At 42.9% G+C, this 20,882-nt stretch overlaps 1 protein-coding gene across 10 annotated transcripts in view; it reads right to left on the reverse strand.

Annotated features, from left to right (window-relative positions):
* GHR (growth hormone receptor) overlaps positions 1–20,882 on the reverse strand; it is a 258,380-nt gene that overhangs the window by 69,015 nt on the left and 168,483 nt on the right. For 8 of the 10 annotated variants that reach the window (XM_064596737.1, XM_064596739.1, XM_045904030.3 and 5 more), the window contains one exon: positions 6,944–7,009. The exons of the other annotated variants lie outside the window; for them this stretch is intronic. In XM_064596737.1, the coding sequence (XP_064452807.1) occupies positions 6,944–7,009 (66 nt within the window). The remainder of the gene's footprint in view (positions 1–6,943; positions 7,010–20,882) is intronic. 10 annotated transcript variants of the gene reach the window in all.

A 20,882-nucleotide genomic window follows, 5' to 3' on the forward strand; every position in this document is an offset into this window, starting at 1 on the left:
CCCTTGGGAGCAGTGGTTACGGGGCTGGTTTTGAAAAATCTAGCAGTGAATCAGAAGGCTGCAGGCTAGGAGGACTCAAAGGTCACAACCAACGTTGCTGGGACGCTTTAACTTTCTAGAGTCTACAAAGTGGTCCCCACCCACCAAGGTCACCAAGGGTGAAAGAACGTTTATCTTGGATTTCATCCTTGAAAAATGTGTGTTATGCTTTGGAAGAGAAATAAAACTAGGCACTGGGTATATGGAGCACAAAAAGGCCCACAGGAACTTTTAGGGAGATGCTTAATCATCCTTCTAAGACTTAAAAAAAAAATTACTTGCTTCTAAGATCAAGGCTTTTAGAGGCCTATGCCCACAGATTTCTAAATATTTTCTTATTGTTTGGACTCCAAAAGAAATAAAAGACCTTGACATATGTCTACAATCAACAAGGAGCTGCGGGTACTTGAGGACGCTGGCCTTGAGCTGTGGGCTTATTTTCCACCCCAGAGGTTTCACTACCACTGGCTTAAGCATATGCACAGCGAATAGTTCTCTTGTAAATTAAGTGGTAAATATATACTTACCACCGACACTGATTAGGGCTTAGCAAATTGCTGGGAGTTGAAGGAGGGTAAAAAATTTAAGGCCTAATATTTATCTTACAAAAGAATCCTCACCTCCCAACAATTACATGTGAAAACAGGATCATGTATGATAATAATAACAGGACACTCAGACCTGAAAACTAATGGTAGGCATTATCTGGGTATTTCAGGCTGGAAAAAAGTCACTGCCAGGGCCATATTTTGTGGTAATTGAACACTGTTATTTGAATTTTCACTAATATGCATTATCTATGCTTTATTTTGCTTCTCTAGGGACAGGTACAAAGCACTGCACTGACAGTATCTTCTTTACTCTCCTGTTGGTCGGTTAAGATGCTTACGGAAGCTGTTCTCTCGGTACCTCCATTTCTTCTTGCGTAAAGTGCATAATTCTACCTGCCTTCCTCCTACTTCAGAGAAGCTAGGAAGGGGGCAGATAGTCTCTGTAGGATGCTTAGCAGTATCTGGAGATCAGTGCGGTGAGTCAGGAAGGGTTACCACTAGTCCGGTGCAAGAGAGAGCCAACATAAACACTGTTTCTTAAAAGGGATCACAATAATCTGTGTTTACTTACTGAATCATTTACTGAATTATTTATAAACAGTAGCCTGTCAAAAATTCAATGTCAGCTTCCATGTCTGAACTGCTCTCTAAAGCATGTCCAAAGCTCAAATTCTTTGTTACAAAGAAACGCTGCACATTCTAAGATACGCACCCTCACAGCACATACACACTCCCCTGGTGGTGCATTTATTTTAGCTGTATTGTCAGCTAATGAGTCCTTAAGGCTGAAAAGATCTGATGAAGACGGATCCTCAGGGCGGCTGGGTGGCTCAGTCGGTTAAGTGTCTGTCTTCGGCTCAGGTCATGATCCCGGGGTCCTGGGATCAAGCCCCGCATTGGGCTCCCTGCTCGGCGGGAAGCCTGCTTCTCCCTCTCCCATTCCCCCTGCTTGTGCGCTCTTTTTCTCTCTCTCACTGTTAAATAAATAAATAAAATCTTAAAAAAGAAAAAAAGACGGATCCTCAAAGCTGAGGAGGTCACTCGGCTCAGATGGGGGCAGTGATGTGTAATAGGGCAGGAGTGGGGCCACTATTCCCTCAGCAGCTGACGCGCCAACAGGATACACAGTGGTGGTACAGAGATGTCCTGTGACAGATCCCAAGGCCAGACCATGACCCTAGGCTCCATGACCTGAAGTCAAGGTTCTATGGAAGGCTTTCTGGGAAAGACGGTATGTGTTTATAGTAACAGAGAAGAGAAATATCTCTTCCTGTATACCTTTAGCCCTCTCCCTTCATAAATGCCTGCTAAAGGGCACGGAGGTGCTCTGTGCTGGCCAAAGAGTAATTATGATATTGGGGGAAACCTGGCTTTTTTATTTTTTATTTTTTTACTTTTGTTTGTGTGTACAAAACCCAGCAACTATTCATTAAGCACTTGGCATGTGCCAGGTACATCCCAGATATTGTGGGATATAAGGATGTATAAGATAAAGCCCCTCCCCCTGATGATAGTAGTCTATTCCAAGGGAATAGAAAGCAGACCAAAGAACCCATAAGGTTGAAACAAATGACATGATATTAAGGTCCAACATACAGTTGAGTACAGGACATTTCACCCAGTTCAATCCTAATACTTGTTGGAATAAACTAAGAGCCATGAGAGAATACAATAAACATCACGGGCCAGGTACTATTCTAACTCTTTTAAATATATCAACATTTTTAATTCTCACAACAACTGTGAGGTAGGTACTATTAGCATCCCTATTTTATTTAAAAAATTTTTTTATTTTATAAGGATTTTATTTATTTGACAGAGAGAGAGAGAGACAGCATGAGCACAAGCAGGGAGAGTGGAAGGCAGAGAGAGAAGCAGGCTTCCCACTGAGCAGGGAGCCCAACATGGGACTTGGTCCCAGGACCCTGGGATCATGACCTGAGCCAGAGGCAGACACTTCACCAATGGAGCCACCCAGGCACCCAGCATCTCTATTTTAGAGATAAACACACAAAACAAAACAGAACCAAGGTACAGATAGCTTATACAACTCAGGAAAGTTCATTCAGGAAGTATGTGGTAGATCTGGGACTACAACGGTCTGTCTTGCTATCAGAGTGAGTTCTTTCTACAGAGATTCCAAAATGAAAGTCCTCATCCTCTGATGGGATAAAGTGACATTTGAAATATGCCTTAAAGACAAAATCCATGGAGCATGTTCCTGATTCAGAGGAAAGAAGAGGGAATTTCTGGCAAAGGGGTCCGTGGGAAAGGATATGATGAAGCAGGAAATGCAGGGACATAGACAGGGGTGTCCACAGTATACAAGAGAGATAAGGCTAGAAAATCATGGAGGATCCATGTCATGGACCTTCTTGAATGCCAGGGAGAGGAGTTTGCTCATATCACAGAAAACTGGGGGTGCTCCTGAAGGTGATGGGGCAGAAGAGCCACTGCATCAGATGTAGGGGGGCAAGAATGAATACGGGAGCAGAGAGCAGGACATTGGAATAGAGAAAAACAGGAGGTGAGAAAGAGAAATGAGCAGGTAAAGACAGGAGTCCAGCTAAGAACAGAAGATAAGGATCCGCAAAGGTGACAACTGCCGTATCAAATTTATGTCCCACAATCGTGTTTTTATTGAAAAGTAACTCATTATTGTGAAGGACGTTGTTCGTGAACTTAATAGACTTTAAGCAGTTCATCTGTTGTGCCCATCTAAGAGGATAAGCTTTTGCAATCCTTTCAAAACGCAACTCTGATCTCAGTCATTGACATTGATGTTCACAATGCCTGTTTTCATAAAACCTTGGACTAACTTATGCTCCAAATGCCAGTCAGTGAGACTTCCATATTTTTTCCTTATTTTAATTTGAAGGGGAAATGTCACTGATCACAAAATTTACACTTTCAGAGTAAGATGCAGTCAATTCAGTGAAAGGAATGACTTAAAAATGAGAGGAAGAAAAAGTCCTCAGAAAGATGTGCAAGACGTGTGTCTGTCAATGCTGTTCAGCAGTAGAATTAGGCTTATGATTTGCACCTAAGGTCATTGGAACCTGGGGGCTGATGGTTACGGTCGTCCACACAGCTAGAACGTACTTACATCACCAGCTCCCTATAGGAAACCCATCGGGGGGAGACTTTGGGCTTCTCGATACAGAGGTGTTTGGCAGGCACATGGGTAGCGGTTCCAAACCTGGAGACGAAGTGCATCCTGTGTGACTGAGCAGTGAGGGGACAAAGAGGCGCACACTTGGGTCAGACTCTGGTCAGTGCATACCCCTTGTCTACTGTTGCTACACTGTAGCCTTTGCCTGGAAGGAAGCTGTCCTCAGAGTATAAACCACTTGATTCCCATGAGTCCTTTCCGCGCTTTCCGCGCTGGAACACTTAGGGTGATGAATGTGTGATTAACACAGGTGGGGGGATCTGATGCTCTCTGCCGGCTCCAGCCAGCTAACAGCCTCCATGACAAGGGGTGTTTGTGGGACTTGCTAAGTGTGGGGAAGGTAACCAGGGAGCTATTAAGGCTGCTTCCATTTAATTTATTTATTTGCAATATCATTTATTCCTTACACTGTTCAAGGTACCACTTTAGGTCCTGCGAGTTACACAACTCTGAATAAGATACAGCTGTTCACAATCCAGATGGGGAGATAAGAGAAAAATGCAAATAACTCTACTGCAAAGCAGCATCTGATATATTCCTTAAAAGTGGTATAAAATTACATGATCTCTCTTAATGTCAAGCCTGGAGAAGGGAAGCACTGTCTCAGGCCAAGGGTCAAAGGGTCCTGGATGAGCTTTAAAGTATGGACAGGATTTATACTTACAGAATGTGGTGTGAGGTGGAAGGAGGATTGTTCTGGAAGATGGGATGACATGAGCAAAGTCCTGGGGGGTACTAAGTAGCGTAGACTTACAAGCTGGGGTGAAGGATGTTGGATTTCAGTGTCTTGGGACAGGTCTGCAGTTTGAAATCTGGGTTGTTTAGAGCAGAGTGATATGCTGGGTTCTTAAAACTGCCATTGGCATACAAGAAAGGAGAGATGAGTAGGGGGGAGGAGAGGGGAGGGAGACAGTGATGAAGGGGTTACAGCAACAGCCCAAGAATAAAGTCAAGGGGCCTGCAGAGGTGGGGTGGCATTTATCTACGTTAGGTCAGCTCTGTCTAGAATTTTTTCTGAGAGGGTTGTAATATTTTTTCCTTCATGGGGGTTTTGCTTTGAATCTGAGAATTTAGAAAAGTGCACATAGGAAATGTCTGTCTTATAACTGTGTAATGACAGGACATTTCATGTTGAACACTAGGTGTCTGTGTAAAATTATCTCCTGAGTGAGAACAGGAGCTCCCTGATGTTAGGACAATATCTTCCTCATTCCCTTCTTCCCCAGAGTGCAGAGCTTGTGCTGGGTGCACAGCAGAGAGTTAAATGCTTGTGAAACAGTGACAGTGTACAAGGTGAGGTGACGTGAGCACCAGGGTCTGTCACATCTCAATGAGACGCTCAGATGACAAAGGTGGCCATGTGTCCAAGCCTGTGCTCTGTGGAAAGTGAGTGCTGATATACACACCCACCGACAGGGGTAACTTTATCCAATCAGTCTTGGGAGAGAGGGGAGCTAGCTTTTGATCAGGGGAAGCTGGAAGGACAGTATTCTTTTTTGTGTGGGCAGGTCAATATCTATGTGCTATATCACAGATAAGGGATAACTAGGATTCTTGTCTATCACCAAGACAGAAAATCAACATAGGCCAAAGGACTTAGCAGGAATTTCTTCAACAGACCTGCCATACCCAGAGGTTGTATTACAACAAGTCCAATGTTTAGGTTCCTCTCCCCGTGACTTCACAAAGAAGATGGGAAGAACTGCACTCCCCTTCAGGGGAAAGTGAAGGGCGGTGTACTATGTTTGTGTGCGGAGGAGGGACCAATGTGGGATGCAACCTGCACCATTAGTAGATCATTCTTCTTTTGTAAGTTTTAAATTTTAATTCCAGTAAAGTTGGCACACAGTGTTATATTAGTTTCAGGTGTACAATATAGTGATTCAACAATTCTATACATAGTAAAACATTTTTAACTGATTCCTTTTCATTTCCTTGCAGAAACTAGGAATAAATCACGTCATCTGCTGTGTGAAGGCTTTGAAATATACTGGCTGGGATAACCCAAACAGGACTAAAAAGCCACCCTTTTTATAACCTCTCATATTAATTAGGGAGCAGATGAACATGTCAGAGGCTTCTAAAACAGGAGGAGGGTTGTAAAGAGTTTGTGGCCTGGCACAACGGACAAGTGGACGCCACTTGCAAAAAAACAGCACTAACCTTCCCTTTGAGTCACCTCCAAGGATTTATATCTCATTTAGAAATCTACTCTGTAATTATGTCATAAAATCCAAATTATGGTTTCAAGACACCGGAATTGCCAATGAAACAGCAATGGCGTTAAGCTCAGTTAGGTGCACGGTCTTCCCTTCCTCTATTGTGTCATGTGGACTCCAGCATATACTTCAAATGATGAGAAAATCCTTCCCTGGAATTTAATTAAAGGCACCTATGACTGATGAGGATTTGTTTTAGGTCATGTGAGGAATTTAGAAGAAGCATAAAAAGTGGGCCTTGTCTTAAAGCTAAACCTAATTACTTAATTCATGCGGCCCACACAGCTCATTGAGTTCTGCACATGGTACTAACACATACACGCAAATCCTGTGAAGTACATCTATCGTGGAGCACGGGACAAAGTTCTATGGGAGCACAGAGGCAGAACAAGTCTTTGGTCCTAGACGATTTAGAGAAGCTTCCCCACAGAGCTAATGCCTGAGTTTAGTCTTGGGGATGAGGAGGAGATTGTCAGAAGACAAGAGGGCGATGTGCAAAGGCATTTCAGGAAGAGATAGCTCGCATGAAGGCAGAGTTTTGGAGCATAAGATGATATGGTTGAATGGACAAGTTTAACTGTCAATGCGATCACTAGGTATAGAAATATCTCAAAACAATAATGACAATATAACACCCAATTTGTAAAAGGAGGCAGGTTCCTAAAGTCAATAAACTAATTGTTGGTCCACAATGTTATTTAATCTTTTTTTTCCCCTTCTCATTAATTTGGCTTTACTTAACCTCTAAGGATAAGCAAATTAGAGAAATAAAGAAGCAGCCTTGCAGTGAAGCTGAAAAAGACATCCTTTAAAAATATGTATTTTTTGCTTATTTGTGCAATTTCCATCAGTCATTCATCCGGGTACCAAATCTCAAATACAGCAAAGAAAGGATGGTAACTTGAATTACAGTAAAGCATGGACAAGATCACTGATGACAGAAAAAGAACTGAAATTCTTACTTGTCCCTGGGCCTGGATTAACTCTTTGCAGACTCTGGGATGGTCTGCCAAGGATAGCTGGTGTGGCTGGAACAGAGAGAGAAGAAAACCATTAGTCATCCCTGTAAAAATGGTCTGATGTGACCCTGTTACAATTTCACTTTCAAGTGACAAAATGTGACCTGACCCAACCTCTCAATAATTCTCTCCCTTGTTTTCCTTCTTTCTTTTTAAAATTAAAAGCACACCTACCCTCTAAAAAGAACTCATAAATATATCAGAGCACACGGAAACCCAGTGTTAGTCACCTCTGGTCTCATGGCTAGACATGATCAGGAACAATGGAAAAATGCCTTCCTAGAACATTCGAGTCCAAGCTTGAGTCTTGCTTGTGAAAATGGAGAGGAACATAAATTCTTTTTTTTCAAAACCGTATTAAAAACAGTTTGGTCAAACAAGTTCATTCTTGGAAATAAACATGTGAGCAATCCCGGGAATGGGGAAGGGATGAGGGGAACTGAAAAGTTAGGTAGGACGGACACAGAACTTTGTGACGTGAGATAGGCAATGAGTCATCGATTCTAAAAGCGGTTATAATTCTATGGATACTACTATTATGTTGTATTGAAAACAGGAAGAATGGAAAAGGATCAGTGTAGTTGTCATTGAACCGTTGAACAGGGTTGTTTTGCTACAAGAGTATGCAACTGTTATCTGGGCTTGGTGGAGAGGGGGTTTTTCTAGGATTCTACACCTCCTTAGAGGGGTGAAGTGGTTCAGGCTTACAATGAACTCTGAGCACCACCTGAAAGAGGGGAAACTGCTGATGCTCTCGGTCCTCAGTAGAAACCCACAGAAACAATGCTAAGACATCTTTCTCTGATTATGAAAAAGGGCGAGGAACCCAACAAAGATGCACTGGGCAGGAAGCTGATCCATTCCTGTCCCCCTGAATTTCAGAGGCAGGTGGGTCCTGCCCCCCCCCCCCCCCCCCCCCGATCCACTTTTGAATGTGCTTTTCCACTAGCCCCTCCCACCTAGCTACCAGTAGGAAGCAGCTCTCAGGGCTGGTGTTCATGATAACAGAACCCAACAGATGAAGTTAAGAGCCTCTCATTGAACCTGCAGAATTCTAACCTTTGTAAGCTTTTCAGTCTGGGCATATTAGCGAGAGCATTTTTACAAGTGAAACTAGGTTTTGGGGGTTTTGGTGAGTTCATATTTTAAATTATGTATGAATATGAGTTCTGAAAGTATTTCTTTTTATTCTCTCTCTAAATTTTAATATTAGCTCATTTGCTGCCAAACGCAATAAAGAATTATGACAAAAAGCAAACAATACACATTTACCTAGAGTAGATAATGTATTACACATTGATTTTAATGTACCCAGAAGGAAAATTGCATTTTATGGAAATCACCTCAAGGCTACTTGACTAGATGCCTTGATAGCCTAAGTCTTTATTATTACCATCATCTAGAACATGCCCCCCTCCAATTCCTTGCTACAAACCAGAGAACACTCTGTTTTATGACCCTTTGCCTGAAGTTGGGCACTAAAACATTATTCTCAGTTGAGGTTTGGCAAGTTTACATAATTTCTAACTATAAATCACCTGTTTCCCAGACAATTGCATATACCTTGAGAAACGTTTGATAGCTCAAAGGAAGAGTAAAATTAAGTCAATCATGGGATGCCATACGATCATATGTGTTATTTTGGTCAAAATTACTGGCAAGTGTGTCTCAATTTTCAGCTTAAAACTGGGAACACTTAATGGACACCATTTTCCAGGCACAGATCAGCAGCAAAGCTGACAAATCTCTCCAGAATGATGACTGAGATGGAATGTGGGGGTCAATTATGAGGCCCCAAGGGAGCATGCAGAGCCAAACCCCAGGCCCGGAAATGCCTGGGGAGTCCTCGCCACCCCTGACAAACCAGGATTTTGCTTTCCTTGCAGACAGGCATCTGGTGCTTTTCTCTTTATGGTATCAGCATTTGGTAACATTTTCATAAAGCAAAAAGTCGTCCTCAGCTAACACTCTCCACAGTACGTGATGAGTCGACATAAAAGGAACAAGGAAACACCTCAAGGAAACACCACAGATTTGCACCAGCCCCACAAGGGTGCTGTTTACAAAAGCAAAACACAATAAATAAAAGTGCCTTCGTAGCAAACAGAGGTGTCATGCTAAGTTGCCAATTTTAATTCGCGGCAAAGCTGTCCTTAATGTCCTTACAGACGTAAGCGCAGAGCAGTGAGGGAAAAACAAACACAGGGTGACAATAAGCAGTTAATGAAAACTCCGACATATTTATTATAGGAGCTTTTAAGCACCGGTGCCACAAAATGGATTGGCTGGAGCCCCTGGCCTCGGCGAGCTCACAGTCTTCTGGGCAGAAATCCATACAGGAAGGAGTGGCCATGCGATGGGGGGGCCCTTAACAAGTCTGGACAAGCTGCCTGGGGAAGGGGACTCCTTGAGACAAGTGCTGAACTTGGGATGAACAGGCAAGGGAGAGAAAGGGAAAGGCAGTTGGGGCCAAGGGAACCGCCACACAAAGACCAAGGCGAGACACACCTGGGCAGGTGAAGAGCTCTAATCTGTCTGTGGAGAGTGGGGAGAGCGCAGCTGAGCTGGGGTGTGTGGTGTTGGGGGAGAAGTCAGGGGCACCTTGGGGATGGTCTTTCCAAAGAACTTCATTTTGAACCTGCAAACACTGGAGAACTCCTGCTCTCCAGTGCCCTGAGGTAGAGCTCCTCACGGTGGACCTGCCCACGAACAGGACTAACTACAGTCTAATCTTTCTTATTTGTGTCCAACCTGGTACTCAATTTCCCAACTATGGCAGGTAACTGAACCTGGTTCTCCATCTATAAAGTGGGGACAGTGACAGTATCTATATATGCAACATTTAAATCAGTTAGTACACACAATATACCAAATATATAAGTGCTTAGTAAATGTTATTCTTTTTTTTTGGAGGAAGGAGAGAGGGGGAGAGGGAGAATCTTATGCAGGCTCTACACCGAGTGCAGAGCCCGATGTGAGGCTCAGTCTCACCACCCTGAGATCATGACCTGAGCTGAAATCAAGAGTTGGATGCTTAACCGACTGAGCCACCCAGCGCCCCAATGTTAAATATTCTTATCATAGTTATTATTACTGTCAGTTATTGCTAACCACTACCCTGAAAGCAAGGGCACATCTTTTCCCATGGAGACCTTGACAGTGTTTTCACACTAGACTGTGCAAGGCTAGGGCTTTATACCTATGAGGAGAGGATGCTGCCCTAAGCCCAGTGAGACCCCCCACCATTTACATGTACTGTGCAGGCTGTATGTAGGCAGTGGGACCCTGGGGAAGTGATTTCAGTGGCGTAGGGGATGCAAATCGACTTGTGTCAAAGATTCAGCCTGGGACTAAAGGCAGTCAATTCCAGTTCTTGTAAATTAGTGAATACTCCATCAGGAAGGGAACTAGAGTGAGAGGATCAATGTTCTGGGGAGTACTGTAGTTTACTAGTTGGGCAGCAATGGCATTTAGAACCAGTCCCAAACAGACCATGCGAACACAAGTAAGTAAACCAGGGTACTGATTACAGCAACCAGTTTACACGTGACGAGACGTAACATAAAGGGCCTCACATGGCGGCTGCCGTAAATTAAGCCTTGGTTAATGTTAGCTATTGTTATCACTACCAGGTTATAATAAGGATGATGATGTAAGTGCCATGAAATCTCTATCTCAAGACTTCCTCTGTGATCATCGTTTTGCAATACATCTATCAAATCATTATGTTGTATACCTTAAGCTTACACAATGTTTTATGTCAATTTTATCTCAACAGAACTGGAAAAAAGAACTTCTTCTGAGAGCTTTTGCTTTCTCCTTCAGGGAGGTTAGTTGTTCTCCACCCAACAGCCCTGGATATTGCTTTTTTTCTAAAGTTTTTTTTTTAAAAGATTTTATTTATTTATTTGACAGAGAGAGACACAGCAAGAGAGGGAACACAAGCAGGGGGAGTGGGAGAGGGAGAAGCAGGCCTCCCGCTGAGCAGAGAGCCCGATGTGGGGCTCGATCCCAGGACCCTGGGATCATGACCTGAGCTGAAGGCAGACACTCAACAACTGAGCCACCCAAGTGCCCCACTTAATGTTCTTTTATCTTGATATCACATGCTTATCTTTGTAATACAAGCACTGATGGTCAAGTTAAAAAATGAGATGTGTTTAGAGCTCACGTTTGTTTGCTTAAAATGCACCAGGCACTATGCTTCTGGACTTTCCCATTTTACCTCCACAACGACCATCTGAAGTATTATTATGAGTTACATTTTATGGATGAGGGGTCGGAGGTTCAGACCAACTAACTAACTTGTCCTAGACTACCCAGCAGTTACATGGTAGAAGCCAAAATTGAACTGGAGCCAGATTCTGACTGCACCCCACTCTACTGTTCCCCAAACTTGCCTGACCATCAAGAACCACAGCGGCATTTTGTTAAACATGTGGATTCCAAGGTCCTGTCTCAGATCTGTAGAATCTGAATCTCTAGGGAACTGGTTGATTGGTATATTGGCAAGATCCTGAGAATCTGTATGTTTATCCTCTATGCCCCATTCCCCAGCCACGTGATGCTTATGCCAAGACACGTTTGAGAAATTCTTCCCTACACACTACTTTGTTGCTCTGCTCAGAGTCACTGTGTCCTTCTTTGGGGTTCCCCTGCTAGGACTCCCCACTGTATGCCCACAGCCAGTGCTCATGAGGGTGCACTCGCGAGAGCACAGGCTGATTTGTTTGAACACCGCAGACATCCTGGAAAGTTCTATTGATGGGGCCAGGTTGCTGAGGCTTTGGGCAGAAATACCCCTCAGGGGTCAATTCATGCGAAGCCAGGTAAGACTTGAGCCAGGCTGGCAGCCAGGGTTTCTTTTGCTCTGTCATCCAGTGATGTTACACAGCAGGTCGTGGGGCTGCGATTGTCTTCTCGGTCATGACTACCCCTTGGCACACCAAGTAGTGATAATTCTAAGCTGGAATTTCCTTTCCTATGTGGCTCACTGGATTAGCTGAATCCCCATTCGCAATTTCTCCCCTGAACTGAAGTATATTATATCGTACATGTTATGACTCTTGGCAGCTCTAAAGAAGACTGTGAAATCTGAACAGGAAATCTTTGGACCTTTGGAACAGACAATATTACCTCCCCAGAGCTCCATGAGGGAGTGCGCTTCTCCTAGACTGGAACAGTAAATCACAGGGCACATCACAGGGAGATAATTTAAACAAGCAAACAAAAAGAACCATGAAATAATGCGGGGGTTTCAAACACCTTCTAATGCTAAAAAAGCTGCTTTAGACAATATATAGCAATTTGGAAGAGAAACCAGCATCAGGAAAAGCCCCACGTGGCTGAAATAAATCTGCAGTGGTCATATTTTGCTGTAAATATATTTTGACAGTAGCTGGGCCTCAAGGTAAGAATCAATGGTGCAGGGAAAGATCTTAAAGACCTTCTTTTCTCACAGGACAGCCCCTGGCTTCGTGGGCCCAATGCGGGAAGTTTCCTGATAATAACTTCAAGCTTCACATACTCCCTTCCTGTCTGGCAGTGGTCTCCTTGGTGAGCTTTTTTTTTTTTTTAAAACCATCCTCCTGACACAAGCTTACGCACGTACTGAGGACATCTGCTTGTAATTAAAGGCAGATACTAGGGCCTGGCGTTTCCCATGTAGTCCTCTGGGTGATAAAGCCAGTTAAAGGTGCCGTGATTGAAGAACACGTCGGTGGTGGGTTGTTGTTGTTGTTGTTGCTGTTTCTAAGAACTAAAAGGAGCAATTAATATGAATGCTGGCTCTCGGCTGGCTTGCATCTTCCTTCAGCAAAGCTTCCCAGCAATTTCTCTGGCTTTCCCTTCCAACTGCTACAAGAACAGTTAAACACCCTGCCCAGCTAGCCGCTCCTAAAGCTGCTTTTCATTAATGGAAACAGCAGGGGTGTCAACACCAGGCGATGGGCAGGAAGCCAGCCCTTGTGCCATGTGATGGTCAGAGCCCAGAGCAGGCACAGCCAATGCTAAGAAGAGCAACCAGAATCCCAGGTTGGCTCTAGGCCAAGATCAATTCTAGGTAGGCCAGTCGGGGACATGGGGCTGAGAACAGAGGGATAGATAAAGAGAGTAGGTCAGACTGAGGCATAGGGAGAAGGGCAGAAGTGTCTCTTCCCTTATAATGTTGTTTTAGATGTTTTTAATACCTGTGAATCCACTCATTACAGCAGTAGAGTCAGAATGATTTAATAAAGCCCAAAGCTCAGACGGTGACTCATAGATGGTGCGCTGGAGTTGGCACCTCTTCTCAACTTTGTATTCAACGGCAACACGTCATCAACTTGAAATCAGCCAGAGTGGGATTATTTACACAATAAAAGCTTTTTACACAAAGCTACAAATCAAGGCTCTCTGCCATCTAATCCTATGGAAATTCCATCCACCTTCCCAGATCAGTTTGAGTGTATTCTCCTCCATCAGTGTTTATTTTCTCCCAACTGGAATCCATCTCTCCATCCTTTGTGTTTTTACAACACTTAAAAACAACAACAACAACAACAACACCTGGACCATGGCACTGTTTCCTGCTTACCATCTTAGTTATCTGACTTGTGCAGCGAATGATAAACTCCTTGCAGCTTGAAGGCAAGGACCATGTCTCATTCTTCTTTGGATTCGCCATCACATTAGCACAGTTCCCTAAATATATAGTGAGTGCCCCATACATATTCATGAAGTTACCGAATATCTCAGCAGGAACTCTTCCAACAAGGAAAGTTGGGAGGCATCTTGACTTTACTTATATTATTACTTTGAATTTGTCAGACATCTTGTGGCCCCTGGAGTCTGAATTTGCATAAAAGAAACACGTTACTAGATCCTGTGACGAATGTCCTCCTGGGACCGTGAATGCTCAAACTTGAGGCAGCGTCTGCAAAGTTTTAACCCATTTTCATGGTACCTAACTCCTTAACAGTATTCAGTGAGGGGAAAAAAAGAATGAAAATAAGACGGTTTAATTTTCTCACCTCCCTTCTGTCACCTGGATGGTGAATTTGCCTGGTTTTGCTTACAGCAGTAAGCCGGTCTTTTGATGATATGGTGTATGGTACTTTTTGCCCGTTTATAAGGCTGAGACTGGTCGTAGTGACTCTGAAGTCCTGGGAATTGATTGTTCTGGCAAATTTATGGATCTTCTTGTTTAGACCGGTTACTGTTTCAGAAGCAGAGCATGATAAGGGTGTCCTAAGAAAGCATATACATTGCCAGAGGTTTTAAGGTGTATTTTCCCCTCTCTGGACAAAGGCATCTCTCATAAACAGGTTGGTCTGGGTTCTTGCTTTCCAAGCTCTACTCGTCAATTTCCATGTGACACTTCTTGAACAAAATCCTCTTCCCTTGAGAAGTAGGTATTTGTGAGCTAGAGAAAGCGATCTGCAGTTAGAACTGCAGTGCGGGACCCCTTACTGATGTGCCATGTGCTGTCCTAGACGCTGGGGATACCGTGGTGAAGAGAACAGAGAGGATTCTGCCTCTCGGGGCCCATGTTCTAGCGTGTGCAGGGGAAGACAGTAAACAGATAAACAAATAGATAATGCTAGGGAGGAGGGTGGGGTAGCAAGATGTGGCGAGAGTGGCTATCACAGACTTGAAAAGCAGCGTGGAAGAATATGGGCTCTGAGATGGATTGAGCAAGGAGGCCAGTGTGGCAGTGGAGAGAGGGAGTGGGGAGAAGAAGGATTTGAGGCTGCAGAAGGGCCAGGAGTCCGATCTTGCACAGTTTGCAGACCAGCGTAAGGACATAACGGCTCACCATGTCAGTTTCCATGATAGGAGCCCCAGTGAGCTGGAGCTGCTACCGCTGTCAGACCTGTCCCATTATGGTGTGTCCTCCCCACTTGAATCCCTTACTGTAATGGCTTGGAATTGGGAGGTGTTGGCATTCGGTTCTGAGACTATTTGGTGGATGGCTTTAATTCATTAATTACCCTTATCACGCTGTACTTGACCTGGGTGACAGACATAAACCAGAGGGTCTTTTTGTTGTTGTTGTTCAGGATATATTTATTGAGCACCTATTATGCACACAAGGCACTATGCTGGGCACTGGGATATGGTGGTGAATAGACTAACACGGGCCTCAAGGTTCATTTCTCTCTATTAACCTAAATGGGTCCTTAGCCCCAGATCTGTTTGCCATCTGGAACATTCTTTTTTTTTTTTTTTTTTTTTTTAAGATTTTATTTATTTATTTCACAGAGAGAGACACAGTGAGAGAGAGAACACAAGCAGGAGGAGTGGGAGAGGGAGAAGCAGGCTTCCCGCTGAGCAGGGAGCCCGATGCGGGGCTCGATCCCAGGACCCTGAGATCATGACCTGAGCCGAAGGCAGACGCTTAACGACTGAGCCACCCAGGTGCCCCCATCTGGAACATTCTTAATCCTAGGTCTTTGCTCACCTTCTATCATTCCTCTCGCTTTCTTCAGAATGGGGAGGAGATCCGAGGTAATTTCCATTTTTAGAGTGGGGATAATAATTCAGGAAATAATGTACATCTATTGCTTAACAGAATGCCTGGTACATAGTAAATATGTAAGTATTAGTAATTATGTACTACTGAGTATTATTGTGATTGCCTCTCAGTTGATGATATTTATTATTTTTGCTACTTATCTGATAGTTACATATGTCCTATACTGTATCTTGCACTATTTAGTTTGCATGTGTTTATATTCCTGCCCCTCAACTAGATCACAAGTCCCTTGAAAGTTGAAACCACATTTTATCCTTTCTAGCCCTGCACACAGTAGGCCCTCAATAAATATCTGTGGTATGATGCCTACCTGGCCTTTTATTCTAACAACCCCTCCTTTTGATGTGTACCTATCAGATTTTAGGTATGTTAGTTAACAAAGAGTCTTAGTGGAACGTCGTGTACATCTTATAGACATATTTGTTGCATTTGTATATAGTAAAAAAACAAAAACAAAACAACCCAGAAAACTTTGACGTAGCTTCGCGCAGATACTTGACTGAAAATGTTTAGATTCATTTTCTGAAGGCCAGTTTTGGAAAGAAATGGTTGGAACTCTGCTCTGTGGCTAACATGGGACCAGTTCCAAGAACTATTCTGCAGTGGAAAATGGAAGCTCTACCAAAAAGTGAATGGAGATGGATAAGGTGACAATCCACCATAGACACGTACCTTGGCAGCAAGGTACCTGATGCTTAGTTTTTTGCACTTTGTCCTTTTCCTTGTGCCTTCTGTTGTTCTTGGCTCCACTGAGAGGCAAGCTTTATGGGCACTGAAGCTTACCTCTAAATCTAACTTTAGTTAGAGTTTCAAAATGGACCATTTAAATAGAGTCAAAACAGTCAATCAAATCACGTAACATCAATTTAAAGTGGAAAATTATACTGGGTGTGAAAAAAAATTTTTATGACACTTTTCTGGAAGGAATATGTTTACGCTGAAAAGTAGCTACATTTCTTCGTAGCTCTAGGGCAGGCAAAGTCTTACAAGTCTAGAATATAAGTTTTGTTTCTTTGAATTATGTTTAATGTGATGATGATATGACATAAGGAAAGGAAATCAAAAGCCTTATTGATAATCCACATGTGCCCCCTGCTCTGGCCATAGACGCCTTGCACAGTGTGTCTTTGTGTCAGCCCAAAGGGGCACCCGGCCCATAGGCTTTCTGGCGGGACAGGGACACTGTATGGCTTTAAGTGTTCCCTGATCGAATGTGGGAAAAGCAGCAGCTAGCCAAATTCTGAACAGAGTTTTTATTGTGCTGTGGCCAGGAGGTGAGGGGGTGGGAGAAGGACACAACTTCTGCCCCGCTCTACTTTCTGGTGGATATAAGTTAAAGGGACTGAGAGGGACACCTTTGGGTAGATGGGGCAAAGGAAGATCGGGGACTTTATAGAGTTCAAGTTTAGGATCTGCAGCAAATGCAAAAAGTACACATATATTTATACTATTCAATTTACATTTACATGTAGTTTACATTTATATTTAGCGAATGTCCTAGCAGAGCTGGTGCAACTTAAGAGCAACCAAAATAACATATATGAACATTGAGATCCCAACCGAGTCTTATTTTACCAGCCCCCCGACCCTAAATTACAAAATCTGAACTGCCTAGTTTCTTTTCAATGGAAGGAGTATGTAGGGAAAAGGGATCTATAGAAGCTAGAAATGGTGGGGCCACCAACATCATTTCAAATGAAGACCCCCACTGGATGTTTCTCTTTCCTAAAGAATAACATCAAAAAATAAAAAACTCCTCTGGAAATGATACTCTATTTTTGGGTTCCTAGGAGTTGTCCTCCCAGAATCTTCCTTCTTATTTTTGGATCTTTTAAGCCCTGCCTGAATGACTGACTCTACTTCCAAGTTTCTTCTCCTTTGAATCCACTTCAGCTCTATTTCTAACCCTTTCCCTCCACTAAACCTGCTCTTATCAAATCTAAAGGTCTCTTCTCAGTCCTTAGATTACTCAATTTTTCAGATGCATTTGACTTAGTAAGACCATTGCCTTTTAAAGATATGCTCTTTGCCTAGCTTTCGTGATGCCACATTTGCTCCTTTTCCCTTTTATTTCACCGGCAGGCTCTTTCTTGGTCCCCTTTGTTGGCTTCTCTTCCTCTGTTTAACCCCTAAATATTATAGTGTTGTAGACTCTTTGCTTCCACAGCCTTTTTTTTTCCCCCTGCAAGAGAAATCTCATCAAGTCTCATGGTTTTAAACATCGTCTATATGCTGATGGTTCCATGATGGTTTCTATCTTCGGCCTTAGCCTCTCCACTGAACTCCAGACTCCACTCAGCCTCTTTGGCATCTTCACTAGATTGTATCTCAATCAAAACACAGAACTCTTGAGTAATCCCTGACAAAACCTATCCCTCCTCAACCCTTCACTATCTCTGTAAACTATTTTCCATCTACCCTGGTACTTAAGCCAAAAACCTGCAAGTCATTTTTGTTTCTTCACTTTCCCTAACTCTTACCCCCTGATTCAACCCATCAGCAACTTATGTCAGTTCCATTTCAATCCAATTCTCTCCATCTCCTTTGCTATTTTTATAATCCAAGCTCCCAATCTCTCTTGCTTGGACTATCAGCTTCCTACCCAGTCTTCCCACCTCCCCTTTGTCACCCTTCAATTAACCACTAAAACATTTCACAGGGTGATCTTTTAAAACCATAAATCAGATCATGCTACTCTACTGTCTAAAATTCTTCAATGGTCTGGTGTGTACACAGACTAAAGTCCGAACTCCGTATAATGGCCACCAAGATCCCTTATGTAGTAAACATGGCTGGTTGCCTACCCAGACTGCCCTCTCCCTTCCTCTTTCCTAACAGAACCTTCATTTTGTTCATGTTGCCCTTTCTCTCCAAGCAGCTCATGCGCTTCAAGCCAACCCAATGGCTACTCCGTAAGCAGGTATAATTCAATGGAGGGTCGTTCCCATCCTCTTCTGAAGTTCAAGAAAGAGGAGGTGGCCCAAAGGGAATCTTACTAAGTGGGTTACAGAAAATTGAAGGGAAAAAAAGTTACAGGATGGCATAATCTCCTCGCCTTATCCGTTTGACCCGAAGCCCAAAGATGAGGCTGATACATCGAAGACAGGAAAGACAAGAAAACTCTTGGAAAATAAATTTGGAGTCACTGGATTTAGTCAATCCAAAGCCTGCTCCACCTCTGGTTTTCTAATTATAGGAATGAGTTTTCTTATTCCTTAAGTCAGTTTGAATGATGCTTCCGTCACTTGCTCCTGATCCTCACTGATACATTCCAAGAGTAGCCCCCGCTTTCCTTTTTCACTTCTTGTACCAGTGGTCTTCTTGTCATTATGCCCCAGGCCTGAAACTTGCCCAGCTTATTCAGTCCCAGCTCTTGCTGTTCCTTGCACCGAAATGATCTGTGTGGGACTAGCTGAGGTCTCAGCTCAAATGGTATCCTCCCAGGGATGCTTTCTCTGACCAAATAAACTGTAAGAGGCATCCCCAGTCACTTGTGGGACAACACTGTTTTATTTTCTTCATAGCCTTTATTTATCCTTGTGTTATTTTATTCATTTGTATTCTTTGATTATTTTCCTGTCTTTTCCCCATGAGAATATAAGGCCTGAAAAAGCAAGAATCTACTTTCCTGGCACAAAGTAAGCATTCTATAAATATTTGTTGAATGGATAAATACATGGATGAAGCCCTTGGCCCTGTAATAATGGGGACTTTATCTACTTCCTGCTTGTTACCATATCTGCAACAAATTTAAAAGCTGTAGGCTATGTGTTCTAGAGATGCACCTATAGATATTTTCCTGGAAACCCTATGACAATTTTTAAAAATTCGCAACAAATAAGTGGTTGCTAATTTTCTTAGCTGGGCATAGAGGGCTGTTAAGCAAGCAGAAGCTTTGAATGCAAATAGTTGGCAATCTAAAGAGTAGCTAATATCTTTTCCCTATCTCCAGCAATGGAATCATGACTGTTTTCTTGGACTGTTAGGCTTAAAACTTTGGACTTGTCTACAATTCCTCCTTTTCCTACTAGTTGTCAGAACACACAACTGGTTCTTTACTTTATGGATTTCCTAGGCTCCTCCCTTCCTCTCTTTCCCACTTAGCACTTCCCTTTACCCATGCCTTACTCCAAAGCCTTGTGTTATCTCTGCCTGGATCAGGGATTCCAGTCCATTCTTTGTACTCTTGCTGGATTAATCTTCCTAAAATACCATTTGCATTCTGCCATGCCCCTGCTTATAGACTCAACCAGTACCCTCTGGCTTGCTGGATGAAGTCCAAGTTCTTCAGTTCAGCACTTAAAGCATATCTTCAGAAGCACTGCTTTACTCCTCCAACTTCTTTCTCACAACTTGCTAATGCAAACACAGGCCTCAGACAAGATAGCATCCTTACAATCATCAGCCTGTGTCCTCTTTTCTATCTTCTTAACTTTTTTCTCTTTATTTTCTTCTGCTGAACGTTTCCATCCTTCCCTCCCCAAGCAAAATCTCCAACTCTCTGCAGAACACCCCTTCTTCCTAAAACCTCTCATAATTGGCTTAATTATGACAATTGTTAACATTTCACCCCTCCTCTTGAACTGGCCACTGAAGTTCTCCAACAGTAATTTTTCTTGAAAAGATCGCTGAGGAGGAACATGGGATGCGAACTATTTGTATACAGTTACTATCATTAGGTTGATCTCTCCAAACAGGAAAATATGACCCCAGTGTATGCAATAAATGGATAGCATAACAGTGTTAGAGGACACAGACTTCCAGAAAAGTTCCTTAAGTCACATCAGAATGTGGACTATTTGGAATACCTATTTCCAATAATTAGAATCTACCTGAGGCTTCTAGGAAATAATTTACATTGTTTTCCCTCTTTGGACACTTTCTTACAGTAGATTGGCACAAATCAGTATGTTTTAGAAATATTAAAAGTTAAAACCACGTAATTTTCTTTAATTAAAACCCACTAAGTCTATGATTATTTTTTTCAAATTTCTACTTCTAGAGTGTAGTTTTAGCAGGTAACCTCCTGTTTTTTCCATTTAACCACAATATCTATTTATTATTTAGAGCAGTGGCATGTATAATGGATGATATGTCCATATTTCTGAAAAGGTCTTCTCTAAACCCATTTCTTGATAATCACAAATATTGAGATGACAAACTGATTATGCATAATCATTTCAGCCAAGTCATTGCCTAAGTGCCTAGCTCTTTGCTAGGTTCTATGGGCTAAGGAAAAGTAGTTGAAGATATGACTCCTGGGCTTAGTACAGTCTAGATGGGGAGTAGAACTAACAGAGCAGATATAACAGAGGTCAATGTTTAGAACTTGTTGATGCACAAGGAGTTTGAGAAATAGGAGAGCAG

This window comes from Mirounga angustirostris, unplaced genomic scaffold (assembly GCF_029215605.1).
Source record: "Mirounga angustirostris isolate CCGP_5_RB_7025 unplaced genomic scaffold, mMirAng1.0.hap1 SCAF_7, whole genome shotgun sequence".
NCBI lineage: Eukaryota > Metazoa > Chordata > Mammalia > Carnivora > Phocidae > Mirounga > Mirounga angustirostris.